General features: G+C 38.3%; 1 protein-coding gene across 5 annotated transcripts in view; it reads left to right on the top strand.

The window, feature by feature from the left end:
- ATP13A4 (ATPase 13A4) overlaps positions 1–18,360 on the top strand; it is a 122,284-nt gene that overhangs the window by 86,961 nt on the left and 16,963 nt on the right. For 3 of the 5 annotated variants that reach the window (XM_032869263.1, XM_032869264.1, XM_032869265.1), the window contains exons 17-25: positions 265–376; positions 5,168–5,292; positions 9,438–9,601; positions 10,416–10,538; positions 11,747–11,826; positions 13,289–13,331; positions 13,754–13,863; positions 15,937–16,033; positions 17,576–17,648. In XM_032869263.1, the coding sequence (XP_032725154.1) occupies positions 265–376; positions 5,168–5,292; positions 9,438–9,601; positions 10,416–10,538; positions 11,747–11,826; positions 13,289–13,331; positions 13,754–13,863; positions 15,937–16,033; positions 17,576–17,648 (927 nt within the window). The remainder of the gene's footprint in view (positions 1–264; positions 377–5,167; positions 5,293–9,437; positions 9,602–10,415; positions 10,539–11,746; positions 11,827–13,288; positions 13,332–13,753; positions 13,864–15,936; positions 16,034–17,575; positions 17,649–18,360) is intronic. The other 2 variants (XM_032869267.1, XM_032869266.1) reach the window with 1 other exon arrangement.

Raw genomic sequence — 18,360 nt, 5'->3', positions numbered from 1 at the left:
TTCCTTCCTTCCTTCCTTCCTTCCTTCCTTCCTTCCTTCCTTCCTTCCTTCCCTCCAATGCTTCATTCTCATTTCAGTTTCACTGGATCCCAAGAGGTCAATCCTGACAACGTAATTATGTCTAGGGTTCCCACTGACTTATTTGTGGATCTTTTTTAGAAGTGTGTTTTCTTGGGAAATAATCGAATTTGTTTGTAAAGAATTTCTCCACCAATACTGACTGAGTAAATGTTGCATACTAATCTTACATTATTTTCTGAACAGTACCAACTAGTTTTGTTAGTGAACTTCAGAGTTATACAACACAGGGTTTCCGGGTGATAGCACTGGCCTACAAGAAGCTAGAAATGGATCATCACAGCACTGCCCTGACAAGGTAAGTGGGAAGGATTTGATAAGGCAGAATGGTTTGCTGGGCAGTGGACTAGGCAGGGGACTGAGCACCATAGCTTGCTGGGATTTTGTGTGCATAAAGCTTGGTAAACAAAGATATAGTCATTCTTGTCCTGCCCCAATCACAAAGCTGATGTGAACACTGGGAGAATTTATGAGAAATAGCTGTATAAACTACAAAATATGTTCTAATTTGACACAAACATGAATATAACCAGTGTTTCAGAGAGTTTGAAATTACGGTTATGACCTCATTTTGAACCAAATACAAGTAGCTATATTTTTTTTTTAGAGTTAGTGAATTTGTTGAGTTAGTAAACATAACATTTGTCTGAAAAAATTCTTGATAAATACTCAACTTAATGAACAATAGAGCTTAGATTTAATGCGTGATCCAGATAATGTTTGTAAGAAAGCAAGAAAAGTTACACAGGAGCCCTTCTAGAGAAAATTTTGATATGTAAAAGGAGTGCTTAAAAACTAAAGTGGACTGGAGTATTTATTAGTTCAAATTTGTTGCTTTATTTTCCATGGGTTAGAGATTGCTGTGTTTATTTCGCCTCCACTGCCATGTCCAATACTCTGTGTCAGCTTCTATGGGTAACACTGCTGTGGAGATAATCAAGGTTTATTTTGTTATTTTGGATTTTAAATTTGTGAGATCTAACATAATTGTGTTCAACCCTGTCAGATTCATATTACTGTAATTATATTTTGTACCACTTCCTTTAAGATAAAATTCATATGTAATATGATCTGCACGTACTCTATAAAAATAATTATAATGCCCTCTCCTATAGTAAAAATAGAAGCAAAAGTACAATTCTTGACAAAAAGTAATAATTCAGTATTTGCTCAGCTGACTCCAGCAAATCAAACTGAAGCAATATACTCTTGCACCTGTGTGTAGAATCACGGGGCGGGGGGTGGTTGCAACAGCTAAGAGTGTCGACTGATACAGGTGTGTTTACATATTGAAATCTCAAATATCACCACAGTTGTGCTGTCAGTGAGATGACTCTGAAATAGTTACAAATTCTTAGTTAAACTGAATAAAACTATATAATCTCTTTTCAATTTACATGGTAGTTACATTCCTAAAAAGTTCAACAGGATATCAAAAATGTGCAAAAATGTTTTGTGCTTATATGTAAAACACAGCAAGGGGAAGTATAAAAATGTATATTCATTTAAGATATTAGTAGTATTAGATATATTATAATAGTACAGTATACTATATACTGTAATAATAGTACAATATAAACTGTATAAGCCTATGCTGGTTTAGGAAAGTATAAATGATATTTTTATGTCCATGAATGTCCTGTAAAATATTTGAAAGGCATGTGGGATGCAGGGGAATTCTTTACTGTGCATTGATCTTTGCAGAAAATCTTTGACAGATGCCTGAAAATTTTCCAAAATGTCCTCTAGAGGCAGTACCACTCCTGTTGAGAATCACCCAAATGCCCCAACTCAGTCATTTTGTGAATAGGCAGAGAGGGAAGTAGCACATTGAAAATCCCTGAGTATTGGATTCCTGTGACCACCTTAGATTGACCCTCAAAACTTGGGCTATTACAACTCTGGGTATTTACTGTAATTTAATCAATACAGGCCATTCACATACTCAAGTCAGAGAGCTCCAAGTGAACTATGAGATTGGATGTCACATTTTAAAGAAAAGAAATCTTGGGTCCAGGATATACCAGAATTGGGAATGGAACTTTGTTTCTTAAGAACCTGTTGACAGATTTATATCAGGACTCTGGCTACCATGCTGCTGCTTCTGATTATTATAATAAAATATTTGCATATCTTCACATTTCAAAATAATGGCTTTGGGGCTGCTGCAGATAATAAAGCACTAATGGTGAAGGCACATAAGCCGTAGGGAATAGTGATGGCTGGGTACAGAGGAGAGTATACGGCCTGGCTAACAACACTGAAATTCCAACGTTTTCAAAGTCTGGTAATATCTAAACACTTCTAGGATCTCATAGGATCTAATCTTAGGTTGTCGCTTTGCCCCCCCGCGTGCTAAAGCCACCGCACCACTACATCTATTCCTAGCTAAGCTAATTTACCTAATTACCTTTGCTAATCCCTAATTAGAGCAGAACAGTCTTTCTTTCGAGGGGGATATGTGTGTGAGTGTGTGTGAGTTTACTTAGAGTGCTTTCAGCACTGATATTATAATTTCTTTGAGTGTTCTTGGCCCACTTTTTGCATATTTCAGCCTTTGCATGGATTTTAAGAACATGAAGTGTAATTTCACGGATGACAATGCTTCTTTCGTGTTACAGTCCCCATTCTTGATCATTTTTGGATGTTTCAGGAGGACGTATGATGTCTGTGCAGAAGCAGGAAAAGATAGAATAGTGATTCCAAGTTGCAGACCTTGAGATCCCTCAAGGGACCACTTTTCTACTTCTTGGTATTTCTTTACTTCATATCGAAACTCATGAAAAGAAGGATCATGTAGTGTTAGAGCTAGAAGAGATCTTGGCAATCCATTAGTTTTACCACCTTCTTTCACAAAATAAGAAATAGATGACCAGACAAAGAAAGTGATTTGCCCATGGTCATACAGCAAGATAGTGGCAGATCTGGGATTAGAAGTATAGTCTCCTGATTATTTTATATTGAATCCTATGAACACCATGTGCCAGAGGAAGCAGAAACAGGAGTGCCAAGTAGGTTGCAGAGTATGTCAGATGGTAGACCCTGTGGCCATTTTTTTGACCCAGTCTGATGCCTTGTGGTTGGCTTATGTCATATCATGTCATATCATATCATGTCCTTGGATACAAGGACCACTAGAAAGATTGGAGGACCTTAGTCAGGGATGCACTAAGTTATCATTCAAAGAAGAGCTCAAATCTCTTCTGTTTCAGGAAAGTTTCTCCAATCACTCCACCTAAAAATGATTATATTTTCCTCTCTGACTCGATAGGACAATTATCTGTACATCATGGTACTTTTCTCAGCCTTCCATACAACTGAGGTGATCAAGTCTAATGTTGTCCTGTTGGTTGAACATGAAATCTTTGGAGTTAGGGGCTATTGTAGTTTCTGCATATTCTTTTCCCCTTTTCCTTAGCCCTGTTCCTTTCACCTAATAAGGTATTTAGTAAATGGTCAGTCACTTGACAGACTGGCTTTGCTTTCCATAAGAACCCTCTGACAGCAGAATTTCTGAAAAAGGAAATAAATTTTCCTAGGCTGCCTATCAAAAAAATGTTCACATCAGACACCAGAGCACTTCAACTAAGGGTACCCTGTCTGAGCACTTCCTCTGTGCTGGGCACCACGTGCATGTTGTTGAGCCTATTGTCAAACCAGGCAAGGTAGTCCTCAAGTTGTTGAGACAGATCAGATAACAAAGAATGGTGAGTGATAAAGGAACAAATAAAATGCAGGCTACTCTGAGGCAGAGGTAAGATGCAGAGGGAGCAATTATTTCTTTTTCTTTCTTTCTTTCTTTTTTTTTTGGGGGGGGAGCAATTATTTCTACCTGGGGAGGTTTTTATGGGGAGGCCCATGTGAAGTGGCCCTCAAAATATAAACGGGAAGTTTAAATGGCAGATCACAGGGGAACTTACAACCTTCTCCATGAAATAAGAAAGAATGTCTTATGGCAGTCCAGAGCAAATGTTTTGAGATGGTTGAGTACAGAGCATAGCCATGGTGGCTGGGTCACCTTGTCTGGATGTTAGGGTAGTTGAAGAATTTAGTGATAGAGAAAGCTGAAAAATTAGTTTGGAACCAGATTATACAGAGACTTAATTCCAGGTTCCAAAGAATGGGGAGTTCCTGGGGTGAGTAGTGCAAACTCTGCTGACTTCCTTCCAGCCATTCTGGTAGAGATGTTAGTAGTGTCTTAGGAGCATGACTGACTTCAGCCCCTGCCCCTGGCTGACATGGGCCCAGCATTGAGATGCCCATGGCAAGCAAGGCCAGGTGCTCTCCTGGGTGCTGCTTTCATTCATATTTCAGCCAGAATTAGGCAATACTGGTGTCTTGCTCTTGTGTCTGCTAGAAATGTCTGGGTCTCAGATAAATGAATCATGGGAGAATTTTTGGGTCCCCAAAAATTGGGTCCCTGAAAAGTACCCCCAAAATTACTCCCCTGCACTTAATCCCGTGGAATGTCTTGGTGAGGGTCTTGTGATTGGGAGCCTCAGAGGCCCCACTTCCTTGCAGAAACATTCACACGTTATGCAAAAGAGCAATGCTGCCTGTCTGCAGAGGGAGGAAGGGAAGGGAGGAGAGAGAGGGTTGTGTTTTGAGCTTCATATCTCCCGGGGTTGAAATGGTATTACTTATAGGCCTGGATTCTGGAGAAATTAGCATTTTGTTTTCTTGTTCTTGAGCCTGACTTACTTTTTACAATGTTCAGTACCAGAGCTAGAACTCCTCCCAGGTGGTTGCTAACAGGTGAGGTGCTGGAAATCAGACTAGTCACAGCAAAGAAAGAAGACTTTGAATCATTTGATTCATTCTCTATGAAAGTTAAAGCAAATATTTCGCTTAATAAATACTCTCTTTTCCAATTGATTCAGTCAGAGTAAATGTCTCGGTGTCCTTCCTGTCCCCTCCCGTCTTCTTTCTGGGTATTTCCTGGCATGTATGTAGTAGTTAAGGAATGGTGCTTAAGCCGGTGAGTGGGAACCACTCTGACAGGAACCTATTTGCCTTTGTTTTTGTTTTGGTTCCCCAAAGAAAGACCATAATGTGCTATTTCTGCTCATTTATATGTATTTATTTCCAGGGACAAAGTAGAATCAGACCTGATATTTCTGGGATTGCTGATCTTGGAGAATCAGCTGAAGGACGAGACAAAACCTGTTCTGGAAGAACTCATTTCAGCCCGGATAAGGACTGTAATGGTCACAGGTATAGAACAACATGTATGTGAAAACAGAAAGAATTTGATGCGGAAATAGGCAAGATTCACTCATCTCCCAAAGATTGTTGACAACCTCCTGTGGGTTGGACACCATTCTAGGTACCGGAGATTGGCAACAGAAAATGCAAAGTTTCTGTTTTCACCAAGTTTCTATTTAGGTGAGGTGAGATAGAAAATCAACAAGTCAGGCGAGCAAATAAGCAGCTAGCTTTAAGAGTTATGAGGTACATGAAACAAAACAGAGTGATATGGTAAAGTGTGTCTGACTGGCTAATATATATGTGGTATCCTCTCAGAGAGGGGTCATTTGGGATAACACCTGCCTGATAAGAAGATGTGAGCCATGCAAAGATGGTGATTTTTGTTAAATACTAGAGGAAGAGAAATGTTCAGTCAGTGTGGTCTGCAAACTACACTGCAGGCCCATCAATAATGAGGTCTATGATTCCGGGAGTAAAAACTGCTATACCCGTACTTCTTTCAAACCCCAAATCACACAAACAGGGAAGGGGTGAGAAAGGATCATGCAAGAGAAGTGTGTGGAATTTCTTAATGAATCCTTCTAAGAGGAACTGATGATGTCTTAATGCATTCATTTGTTTGAGTGTGTGCCTTTCTTCCCCTGCTTTTAAGACCGATGCATTTAAATTGTGATAATTGTGTCACCAAGATACAGTATTACCCCACCAGAGCCCATATTCCCCAGCCCACTTTCCCTGAACCCAGTGTCACTGCAGAGAACTCTAGGATACTTCTATTTTCCCCTCCGTACCTCTCCATCTTCCATTCGATTACCGCAATCCAAGAGACTTTGGGATCACTTTTACTCTATCCCTTTTTAGTCCCTCAATCCAATGTCTAGGCATTGCTGAGTTAATTTACTACTTCGAATTCCCCTTATGTTATGACCCTTCTGTTTCAAAAATATTTATTAGCACTTATTTGACACATTTTCACAATCTATCCTTAGTATTGAAATAAAAATACATCATTCTGTACACTACCTCTTCTCTTCTGTCCTCACATAGGAATTTCTGTTCTCTTTCTTGGCTCGCTTGGTTAAATTTTTTTCCCAAGACTTGTCCTTGGATAGGATAGAAGGGTGATATGTTCTCTGAATTCTTACATATCTCAGATATCTTTCTTCACTCTGACAGGTGAATGATATCTTGCCTGGGTGTAGGATTTGGGGGTTATAGTCTTTTTTTTTTTTTTTTCTTAATGATCTCAGATATTATTACAAGTCTAATGTCTGTCCACTGTAGTTAATTTATTCTCTTCCCTATATAATCCTTTTCTTTAATTCTGGAGTTTAGAAATGCTAACATATATGTCTATATGTTTATCTTTTTACATTAATTGAATATGGAACATAGTGAGCTTTTTAATCTATCTTCTTCCTGTCAGGAAAATCTCTTCTACTGTTCATTTAATTATTGCCTTTGTTTTGTCTCCTCCTTTTTCCCTTCTGGAATTTCTATTGTTCGTATGATAGGCTTCCTGGATCTATTCTCTTAGTCTCTTATCTTTTTTCTTGTGATTCTGTATTTGTTATAATTTTGCTTTGTGTTTAAGATTTTTTCTTTTTTTGGCATCCAATTTTTCCAAAGCGCAAACTCAGGTTCCAAAAATGACCATTATTACCTCTTAAGTGTTAAGTTCTGAAATCATGTTTTGGGGTGGTAATGGCCCTTAAAACTTTTTTTTTTTTTTTTTTTTTTTTTTTTTTTTGGTGGTGGTGGTGGGGAGAGAGGAAGGTACATTTGAGTTTTTTAAAGTGCGTTCCTTATTTTTAATGTTCTAATGCAGGTTTCATCTATCTTCAACAACTATTCTATTTTGCCTTTCATGTGTTCTGGTTGTTCTGCCTGATCTTTTCTTGTTTAGCTTCTGGGATTTCTTAAATAGTTTGTTATATTTCTCTGTCAGATGATTGAGGCTCAGACCTGGGCTGAATCTCCCAAACAGTTGAACTTCTAGGGTGGTGGATAATAAAATGGTCTTGTGTTGCAAAGCAGCCAAACTCTTGGTGACTTGCTAAGGCATGTGGTGAACTCCTCTTAGGGCTCAGGGCTCCAGCCTCAGGGTAGATAGAGAAGCTCTCGCCCATTAATTAGCTCTTCTGGAGATTCTCGTAAATACTTTGGTAGAAATCTGAAGAAAGCCATGTCAGGGATAGTCAGCCAGGTGTTACATTATTTATTGTTCAGTGGTTGCTCTAGGAATCACAACATCTATACCTACCCTTTCAAGAAGACTTACAAACATAAAAGTCCTCTGCCTTTTTCTCCTTTGTGTTATAGTTGCCTTGTATATGCAACAAATTATCTTAGATAAGTAATAATATATGTCTAAGAATGTCTTTATTTCTCTTTATTTCTGAATGATTCTTCCACTAGCTATAGGAATCTGAGTTGACTGTTCTTTCTTCAGCACTTCAAGAATATTCCACTGTCATCTTTCTTCCATGATTTTTGATGAGAAATCTGTGATAATTCAAATAATCATTCCCTAATATATAATATATTGTTTTCTCTATCTGTTTTTAAGATATTTTCTTTATCTTTGTTTTTAGAAGTTTGATTATAATGTTTTTGGGTATGGTTCTCACTGAGTTTATCTTGCTTGAGATTCACCAAGCTTCTTAAATATATAAATTTAAATCTTTTACCATATTTGGGAACTTTTCTGCTTTACTTCTTCAAAATATTTTTTTTCCTCTTCTCATTCCTTTCTCCTCTCCTTCCTGGACTCTAATGACATGAATCTTGTTATTCTTCCATCTCTGTTCTTTTGTTTTTAAATTTTTTGCTCTGTTTTTCAGATTGCATAACTTCTATTGATTTGTCTTTTAAATTCATTGACTCCTTTTCCTGTCATCTCCGTTCTACTTTTGAGAGCATCCAATGAATTTTTTATTTCGGTTATTATATTGTTCAATTTTGAAGTAGTCATTTGGTTCTTATTTACAGAGTGTATTTTTTTTTACTTGAGAACTTCTATCTTGTCATTTATTTTAAGAGCATTAACCTTCACCTCATGGAGGAGGATTATAAGGGCTGCTTTAAAAACATTGTCTGGTAAGTCCAACATCTGGGTCATCCTTAGACAAGCAAATGTTGATTTTTTTTTTTTTTCCTTGAGAATTGACCACATTTTCCAGGTTCATTTTTTTTTTTTTTTGGCATGTTGAATATCCTAAACATTTAAATTATTATATTACAAGACTTTGGATCCTGTTAAAATCCTCTGGAGATTGTTGAGGCTGTTTGTTTGTTTATTTGTTTGTTTTAGGAAGGAAAACTCTAGGATGTGTGAAGGGATTAATATCATAATTCAGTTCCTGAGGCTTTTGCTTTTCTCTGGGTTTGTTCTATGCATGCACAACTCTGAGTTGAGTTCATATCCTGAGTTAGTCTTTTTGTCTATCTATCTTCTTTCTTGGGTCTGTCCCATAATTCTTCAGCCTTCAGGCTCTTTTTTTTTTTTTTTTTCCCCCTGGTTTCTTTGGCCAGAAAGACTAAGTTTCTCTTGGAATTTTAGCTTCCTTCACAGCTCTGGGACTAGGGTTCACATTCAGGTCAAACATGTGGGAGGAAAGAGAAAAAAAAAAAAGCCAAAAATATCATCACCTTGTAGGTTGTTTCTCCAGATTCAACTCCCTTCCACATTCTGCCTGCTTATGTTTACTTTTCAAAATCCTTGGATAGTTGTTTTTTGTATTTTGCCCATAGTTTTCCACTGTAATCAGTGGGAGAGATAGATTTTAATGGTTTTATTCCAGTTTGGCTGAAAGTGGAACCACGTGATACTATATTAAATCAGTGGGATTTTGCTTAATGTTTACCAAGCTAACAAATGATGGAGATAGATTTGAAATTCACTTTTTTATTTTTTCTTCCCACTCTCTGGATAAAAATATACTGGTAGGTTATGAAGTAACCAGATGAAAAACAACAAGAATCACAAAAGGGATCATGAATCCATGGAGAATCAGAGTGAGAGAGACTTAGAAATTATTTATTTTCACACCTAAAATATGTTCTGAACTCCTTACCCTAGTTTTCCAGGCCATACATGAATTGATTCTATTTTTTCAACCTCATCTTGCTATATTTCTCCTTTCTTGTAGGTGACAATCTTCAGACTGCAATAACAGTGGCCAGGAAGTCTGGAATGGTTTCTGAAAACCAAAAAGTCATTCTCATTGAAGCAAATGAAACCACTGGGTCCTCCTCAGCATCTATAACTTGGAAATTAGTAGAGGAGAAGAAACAGATTTCATATCGCAATCAGGTATACCTAAAAAACAGACCTTCTGCAATATTATGGCTCACAGTGTTGGCTGCTGAACAGCTTTGATTGGCCAAGATGTACAGGTAACCTAGAGTCAACATATTTCTCCAAATGTCTAACACATATGCTATTTGAAGAGCTCCTATCACTTTCTCATACTGTCCTACTGAACTTTAATGTACAGCGCTTTCCTGAGTGCTGGGAAGAATTCATTCTTTCAAGCGTTGGCTCTTGTTGGCTCTATAGAAGAAAGAATGTAGTAAGCGGGACTGTGAATCTAATTTCTCATCTTCCTCTTGCTTGCTAGCCATCCCCTCCGGTCCAAAGAAGATTTAGTCCCTGGGAGAGAAACTGCTGTGTGCATTGGAAAATCAGATTATGTCTTCAGGGTGGGAAAAAAGTTTTATTCATTTATTCCCAATCTTGTCAGTATCTTATCTCCATTGTGTCCTTGTGGGACAATATTAATTCTATAAGAAAACAAATTGTAAGTTCTCACTTCAGGGAGAGATTTGTTAAGCTGTAATGCTTTGTATAGTACACTTGAAATGTGTGAAATGTGCTCTTTTCTGGGACTCACTATGGTCAAATCAGGATGAGAACAAGACATGAGTAAGTGTTATTCTCCTATTCACTAGAGGCTGTTTGTGCAAAGATTGATCTAGCAAAGAGAAAGTGCTTCTCTGAGGAATCAGGGCTGGAGTGTGACTCTTAAAGAGACAACAGACTGTCATCGTTTTCTTCTCTTTGATATATTTGTGGTTCTTTACCAATCTCTATCAAATGTCTAAAGTAACTGTGTCTTGCTTTGCAGGATAATTACATTAATATCAGGGAAGATGTCTCTGATAATGACAGAGAAGGAAGTTACCATTTTGCCTTAAGTGGAAAATCTTTTCAGGTTGTAAGTCAACATTTTAGCAGCCTACTACCAAAGGTAATCTCCCAGTAAAGATGCTGATGATGTCACTTACAGAACATGTTCCTAAGTAATTTCAAGCCTCTATAGATAAGATATACCTATTGAATAGATAAAAAAAAAAGGCAGATATTTTTGTTGTCTCATTTCCTACTAGATTTAAAATCAGGAATTTGATTAGACAATTTCTCATCACCTATAGGAATAAATTATTAAGGAATTCTCAAATCATAAATATTGCTTTTGGGTGGCTGTCTTTATATTGCCATGGTGAGGGGTCTCCTACTATAGTGGAAATCCAGCAATTATACAGGAAGGCAGGCCAAGAATAGAGGAATTCCATTAGGTTTTTGACAGAGAATCTCTATACAAAAGACAGTCAAACTTAACACTTTCCTGATGAAGAACAAACTCATAGTGAGGGCAGGTAAGTTTTATATATAACATGTAGACAAACTAGAAAAAGACTGTATCCAGTATAATACAAAGATAAATGGTTTTTATTCTTTTTTTTTTAATTCAATTGCTTATCCTCTTAGATACTATTTAGGAAAAAAAGAAGAAAGACTTTGAGGCTGACTGAACATTAAGCTGAGTTACTGCCAAAAAGAGCAGGGAATGTAGAGATCTAACACAGAAGAATTTAGGCTCTTTAGGATAAAGCTCAGGTGGATGGAGCTGGTATAGGTTTAATATCTCCAAACCATCAATGTTCCATAGCCCAGATTAGGCTTGGGATATTAGCTGAGTTTCACAATTGGTCAAGTCCAGATGGTATGGTTAAATCAAAGATCACAAATTGTCACTATTTCATCATTAAGCTGTTTTTCTGCTAGTTCTGAACAATTTTCTGAGAAGCAGTTACCTCTTTTCCTTTTCCTGGGATGTTAACCTCTGGATATCTCATAATTTCTGCTACTCTACTGACTCAAGATTCCATTAAGGTCCGGATTTTTTTTTTCTTTTACCACATGCTCAATGACAGCTCAGCTAAATTCCTGAAGATCAACATTTTAATCAAAATTTTTATTACGTCTTTACTGATTTTTGATCTCCTGCTCACTTATTTGACGACTAGTCTCAATGTCTTAAAATCCAAAAATGGACTTCTTGGAAACAAACAATTTTTGCCATTCGTGGATTTTATTACCCAGTGTTCTGAGTATTATCAATTACTTCATGTATGGCTAACTGTCATGCTGCAGTTTCTTTTGTCTTCCTTACAGATACTGATCAATGGGACCATCTTTGCAAGAATGTCTCCTGGGCAGAAATCCAGTCTGGTGGAAGAATTTCAGAAACTGGAGTAGGTTCTTTGCCATTTCGGGTGGTATGAAGTGCCTGGAGGCATGGCAGTCAGGGAGAGTGTAAGAGGTACAGGAAGTCACCTACCTTGGCCAAGGCAGTGGTTCTTAACCTAACTGCATACGACAATCAACTCAAGAGTTTTGAAAACATAGCAATACCAAGACACCGTTGTCCAGAGATTCTGATTCAGTTGCTCATGTGAGGCTTAGACATTAGTGTTTTTTTCAGATCTCCTCAAGTAAGTCAACTGTGGATCCAGAGTTGAGAATCACTGGACTAGGACATATAGGGCATGAAAATGTAGGGTGAGAAATGAACCTGGAAGTGTAGTTTAAGTTCAGCTCCTGAGGTACAATGAGAATTTAGATTTTATAAGTTATCACAGTTCTGATATAAGGTGATTTATATGGCAAGAGATTCACATAACCTTAAAAATATGAAAACATTTATATGACAGAGAATCTTTTCTGTCCTAAATCAGAAAAATTATTCTCTTCCAACACAAGGGTCTCCATTACAGAATAGACAGTTCAAATAACATGCCCATCATTTAGGACCTTTTATTTTTTGTTAATAGAACCCATGGAGTCCTGAAAGCTTTCTTTACTTCTGGTGCTGGACCATACAGATGTGACTTCTACTCCTACTCATTCCCACTTAATCCTCCTACTTGATGTAGTCACTAGGCAAGCTTCTTGATTCAGAAAGCCCTGTTTTCTCCACATGGTTGACAACACAGACAGTAAATGAGTTGCCTTCATATGACTGTGGAAGAGAAGTATAGCCAATTCGGTAAATGCTGTGAGAACACTCCTACCTTAAAAAGCAGACTATCTATAATTTTTGTCACCAATGAAAGCCAGCAGTCTGTATGCAACCTCAAAAAACTATCCTGAGGCAGGGATGTGTTTTCTTTCTTCAAAGTGTGGGCCTGGCACTGCATTTTTTAGTTGAGTGACTGCTAAGATGGCAGATATCCTCTCCTGTTACTATTAACAGCACCAACAAGTAATTTTTTTTGTTTTGTTTTAGAGATTATAAGGCACTCTTACATACAGCACCTCACTGAATACGTATAACACTTTGTAGGAGAGAAAAATGATAGGCAAAATAGCCTAGTGATCAGGTCCAAAGATCTGTCTGGTTTCAAATCTGTTGCCCTCTTCACTGTGCCATGTTATCACATCGTCTTCTGTGAACGTCCCACTTTATAGCCAACAAAGTCGCTTCCTAAACAGCGATGTTCAGGGTCTCCCTGAAATGCTTGGAATCAGGAATGGTGCACTGGACTGCTGAGTCACACTTTACTTTTAGTCAAACTAGACTCTTAGGAAAACTCCCTTAAAATGAATAATCAGTTCAAATCCTCAGTAATGAAGTTCAACTTATCTTTTTAATTAGAGAAATTAATAGGTAAAATTGCTCTGATATCCCTTACATTTGACATGGTTCCCTTTTAGTTACTTTGTAGGTATGTGCGGTGATGGGGCCAATGACTGTGGGGTAAGTAGCTGCCAGTGTATGGGGCCATAGCAGCACTAGGACAGACAAAGACTTACACTTGATTGTGCTTGCCTGGAGTTCTCTAGAGATAGTATCCCTGGGATATACACTACCTCCATTGTTCTTGTTGGAGAAACTGATGTAGAAGGTTTGGGAGGGTTTTGACCAAAGCCACACAATGCCTCAGTGGTTAGCATAGACCAAATGAGGTAGAATATGGCTCTGGACTCCCCACTTCTTTGGCCAGGAGTCCCAGTGCCATATTTTTCTTATATAGTAGGCAGAGCAAAATCTGGTCATCTCCTGGCTAGTGCTTGGGTCCACAAGCCACTTTGTGGCTAGCTTGACAGACTTTTCTCATGTAGCCTCAGGAGAGATATATGTGAGTGTATATGGAGAGTAAGCTGACTCTTTGCTTTCAGGCTTTGAAAATGGCTCACGTGGGCATCTCTTTATCAGAGCAAGAGGCATCTGTGGCCTCCCCTTTCACTTCGAAAACTCCAAACATTGAGTGCGTACCTCACCTTATCAAGTAAGTAGATGCTTTCCACTAGCATTGTTTTAATCTCTCTCGTCTTTTAGGTACAGATTCCATTGTTCTGTCAGGGAAAGAGCAGGGAAACTTTGTGTCCCTGGGTGGGGAGGGTGCTTTGCAGGACAATGCAATCAGCCATTCTAATCCCAAGTGAATTTACCAGGAGTTAAAAATAACCGTGGGAGAGCAGTGGAATTTCTAATGAAAATCCCTCAATAGGTTACTTTTAGAAGATTGGAATCTGGACTTTGTTACTGCTTTGTAAGTGTTGCTCATATTCTTATTATTGTTATTTTTACATGGATCTCCTTAGATGCTTTATGATGGGGGACGGACAGAAACTTTTTCTTTTCCACCTGCCCTCTTTTCTACTTAACTCTATGCTTTTTGGAATATTCTTTCCATCCCCAGTTTTCAAAATATTTATTCATCTTTGCTGCTCCTACTAAAATTTCCCTTGGTATTTTATCTCAGTCTCCTAGAATATGTACTTCTACTTTATTTTATTTGAATCATAGAGATGGTTAGCATTGTGGCTGCTTTGGGCTGTTATAACTAACATGTATTTACAGTTTGTGAAGTGCTCTAATACCTACTATCTTATACTTCAAAATACCCTGGAGATGTAAGAATGGTCACTATTTTCTTTTGCAAATATGGAAATTGAGGTTCAATTGATACGCCCAAGCTCAAACAGCCACATAGGATTAAAAATTCTATTAAAATTGATTTTATTTAAATATGTTTTATCTACAAACATCGTACTATTCCCTCCACATTAAAATAATAATGATTTGGCTAGCTCTTCCCGATTTTTAAATAACTTATGCATGTATTCGACAAATATTTAGAGAGTAGGCACTTAGTGCCAGGGACTGGTGGAGACACTGAAGACCCAGAAGAAAGTAAATCACAGGGGCGCCTGGGTGGCTCAGTGGGTTAAAGCCTCTGCCTTCAGCTCGGGTCATGATCCCAGGGTCCTGGGATCAAGCCCCACATGGGGCTCTCTGCTCAGCAGGGAGCCTGCTTCCCGCTCCCCCCCCCCACAGCCCCGCCTCTCTGCCTGCTTGTGATCTCTGCCTGTCAAATAAGTAAATAAAATCTTTTAAAAAAAATGTAAGTCACACATCCCTTGATCTCATAAAGCTTTCTTCTGGTGAAGAAATCAGGCAATAAACACATATACGGATAAATCAAGGGTAATGGGAAAAGTTCGAAGGGGACTGGGGAGGTAGAATTGGCTGCTATAGGTAGGTGGTATGTGAAAGCCTTTCTAAGGAGGTGAGAGATGAGGAGAAACTATGTTCTGGTGAAGCAAATGATAGCAGCAGAGCCCCCAAACAGGAAAAAGCCTGTTTTAAAATCAGGTTTTGGAATCCCAGGAAAACATTTTGACCAGAAGGAAATTTAAACTCTATTTTCTTTCCAATGAAAGATACAAAAGTGACATTTCATAGGTAATCTATTTTATGCTTTCAATATATACTATTTACTCAGATTCAATCAACATGAACAGAAATAAGCATGCTCATTGTTTCTAGTCTATTTATATTCCATATATGACTAATTTCAGTACTGTTCTAGTCCAGTTTCAGAAAAAGTTGGGATTGCCAAATGAGATTCGAATGAAGTGAAACACCTGCAGGAAAATAGCCCCCAAGCCTGCAATCTTATTGAAATCCCTTAGTTCACAGATGAAGAAACTGTGACAGAAGGAAACTGACCATCCAAATGACATCAGTGTGTAGGTGTGGGATCTGGGATCAGTTCCTCTGACTCTGGGCTGACATAGTCCCCACAAACAAAGGACAAGACTAACACTCGACCTGGACTCCATAGCTGGACCAAACCTGTGGACCTTGGCCTGGAATGGGTGTTTCCTAAAAATCTAGTCCTATTCTGACAGCCAGCTCCCATGGGCTCAAGGCTGTCCAGTCTGTCAGACAAAGAGTTGAATAATCCGGCTTTCGAGTTTTTTCTCCTGAGTTCAGCTGAACAGCACATTGTAACTGACCTCAATTCTTTCTCTTCCTTTCATTTACTCACTTTTTCATTTCTTTTCTCACACAGGGAAGGACGTGCAGCTCTGGTTACCTCATTTTGCATGTTTAAGTACATGGCTCTGTACAGCATGATTCAGTATGTTGGTGTTCTGCTGCTCTACTGGGTATGACTGGGGACCTGAGTTCTTGGTTAGTGAGGACCAAAACAAGTCATGGTGTACCACCCGTCCCAGGTTGCAATGCTTTTTAAGGAAGAGGGCATGTGGGGAATTGCAAGCACCAGTAGCCCCTCTAAACCCACCTTTATTTTGAAAGTAAATCAGAAATAGGTGAATGTACTCGGGAAAAGTTGATGGTGTCAATTCTCTGACTCTCTTGACATTTTTAATGCAGTGGTTGCTGAAGATCTTCAGCATCTGTGTTCTGATCTTCAGCACTTTCTCTCTCGCTGTTGCTTCTGCCTGCTTGGACCAGGTCTCTATCTTCCCAGCTGCAGTGTGACTCTACTCTAGGGTACCATTCATTAGAGAGATGATTCTCTGATTGGGGTAGCTGCTAAATATTTCATAGCTGTCTCTCCCTGGAAAAACAAGTCCTGGTTATTAATGTTTGCCAACTTTCATGGTGTAAATACTACCATGGCTGGTCTCAAGCTGTCTACCTGCTGTCACTGAGCATGGAGTTGGGAGAGATATACAGAGATATACAGGAGCGTGCCATTATGTGTAATGCACCACAAAGATATAAGAGTTGTAAATTTCTTGAAAGGCATAGATAACAGCACAATGTAGGAAAATGATTAGGAAGTGGTGGGTTTGGAAGTATTTATTAGCTTTGTTTTTAGCATAATGTATTTAATAGTAGATTTGTATGACTTAAATTTTTATAATGGCTGTGCTTAACAACCAGTTCAAAAAGATCCCTGAAAACTTAGCAATTAATTCTCACGAACCTGTACAAGCAGCTTATTGCTGATTCCTTAAATTCATCTCTATGTCCTGCCCTCTCGCCTCTGGATTGAAGGATTTAGTTCTGTTATTTTCAGATTACCTATGTCTTTTCCCACTCGTTAATGAATGAGCTGGAGAAGGAGAAGCTATATATGTAAATTTGGCACTATTTTGGAATCCCAATAACTCATGCTATAGAATTAAACACAGATCACCGTTACTCCTTTCCACTAAAGGGGGTGGGGGGGGCAAGGAAGCAAGTTACTTAAAATCAGTAAGATCTTCACACTTTTTTTCCTCAAGAATATCTAGTTGCTTTATCAGAACTTTCTAACAATGCCCCAAAATGCAAATAGTGGGTTCAGGTATTCTTTTGCCATTGGTAAAATTTTGGTAAGATCACCACATACTTAACTCCTGGGAACTCACTATTTCATTGTGCCAGACCAAACCCTGACTTCTCTGCTAGAAGGTAGAAAAAAGATCAGAGATGAATCTAGTGGAGTGAGATGTCCCCCTCAATAAGGGGTTACGGATGCACAAATGACCCAGGCCAGAGAGCACACGAGGGTGTCCTCCTGGCCAGAGAAGGTTTCACAGCCTTGCCTTTGGTACTCTCACTAACACGGACAGGACCCTGGCTGCACCCTCTCCTTGTAAAATCTTATGTTGCAGTGACAAAATGAAAGCAGTTCATGTCAGACTTCATCTAAAAGGTCATAATTTTTTTTAAGTCATTTTCCTTTTTATTTTCAGGAGACAAACAGTCTTTCAAATTACCAGTTTCTGTTCCAGGATCTGGCCATCACAACTCTTATTGGCATAACAAGTAAGATATTTTAAAAAACTCCCTTTGCTCTCTTCAATGTATTTCCTTCTGCCCCAGGAAATAAGAACTCTACTTTTGAGTGTTGGGCAAAAAGAAAAGTGTTAGCAAAAGGAAATCTGGCTAGTTCTTTTGTTGTTTTCTACAAAATACAGAGCTTCCATAATGGTCACTAAACTTTTTTTTTTTTTTTTTTTGGTCACTAAAGATAAAAAATGCTCTTTGAAAATCAGGAATGCTGACCACAGTATGCTTTCTGGTGTAATTAATTACAGTTAAAATGTGCCCAGCTTATAGAAGCTGAATGGCTTTTATGTTTTCCATCTTTAAATCCTAGCTTTTCAGGGTTTTGAATGGACATTAAAGGTAGACTTTCGATTAGGCCACTCCCACTCCCACCTCTTAAGTGTCTCCTCAGTTTTCCTGCCGTAGGATTTTTCCCCAACTCATCCACTCCCATCATCTTTATTAGATTCTCTGCTTTCCTCTCTGTTCGATATGAATGCCAACAATTCCACTTGTACCTTTAATCTTACTTCCTCCTACCTTCTCAAGGATTTTGTTTAATGTAATAATCTCTTTTTCCACCATCCTCAAATTTTCACTGGTCTGCTGGATCATTCTTATCAGCATATAAATATATTTTCTTATCTTCTACAAGATCTGATATTCAACAAAATCATTAACTACTGAGTGCTGAGCTTGTACTACTTAC

The sequence above is a fragment of the Lontra canadensis genome, unplaced genomic scaffold, assembly GCF_010015895.1.
Source record: "Lontra canadensis isolate GAN:19392208 unplaced genomic scaffold, GSC_riverotter_1.0 scaffold38, whole genome shotgun sequence".
NCBI classification, from domain to species: domain Eukaryota; kingdom Metazoa; phylum Chordata; class Mammalia; order Carnivora; family Mustelidae; genus Lontra; species Lontra canadensis.
The sequence above is the reverse complement of the archived record's forward strand: the minus strand, read 5'-3'. Positions and strand labels throughout refer to the sequence as shown.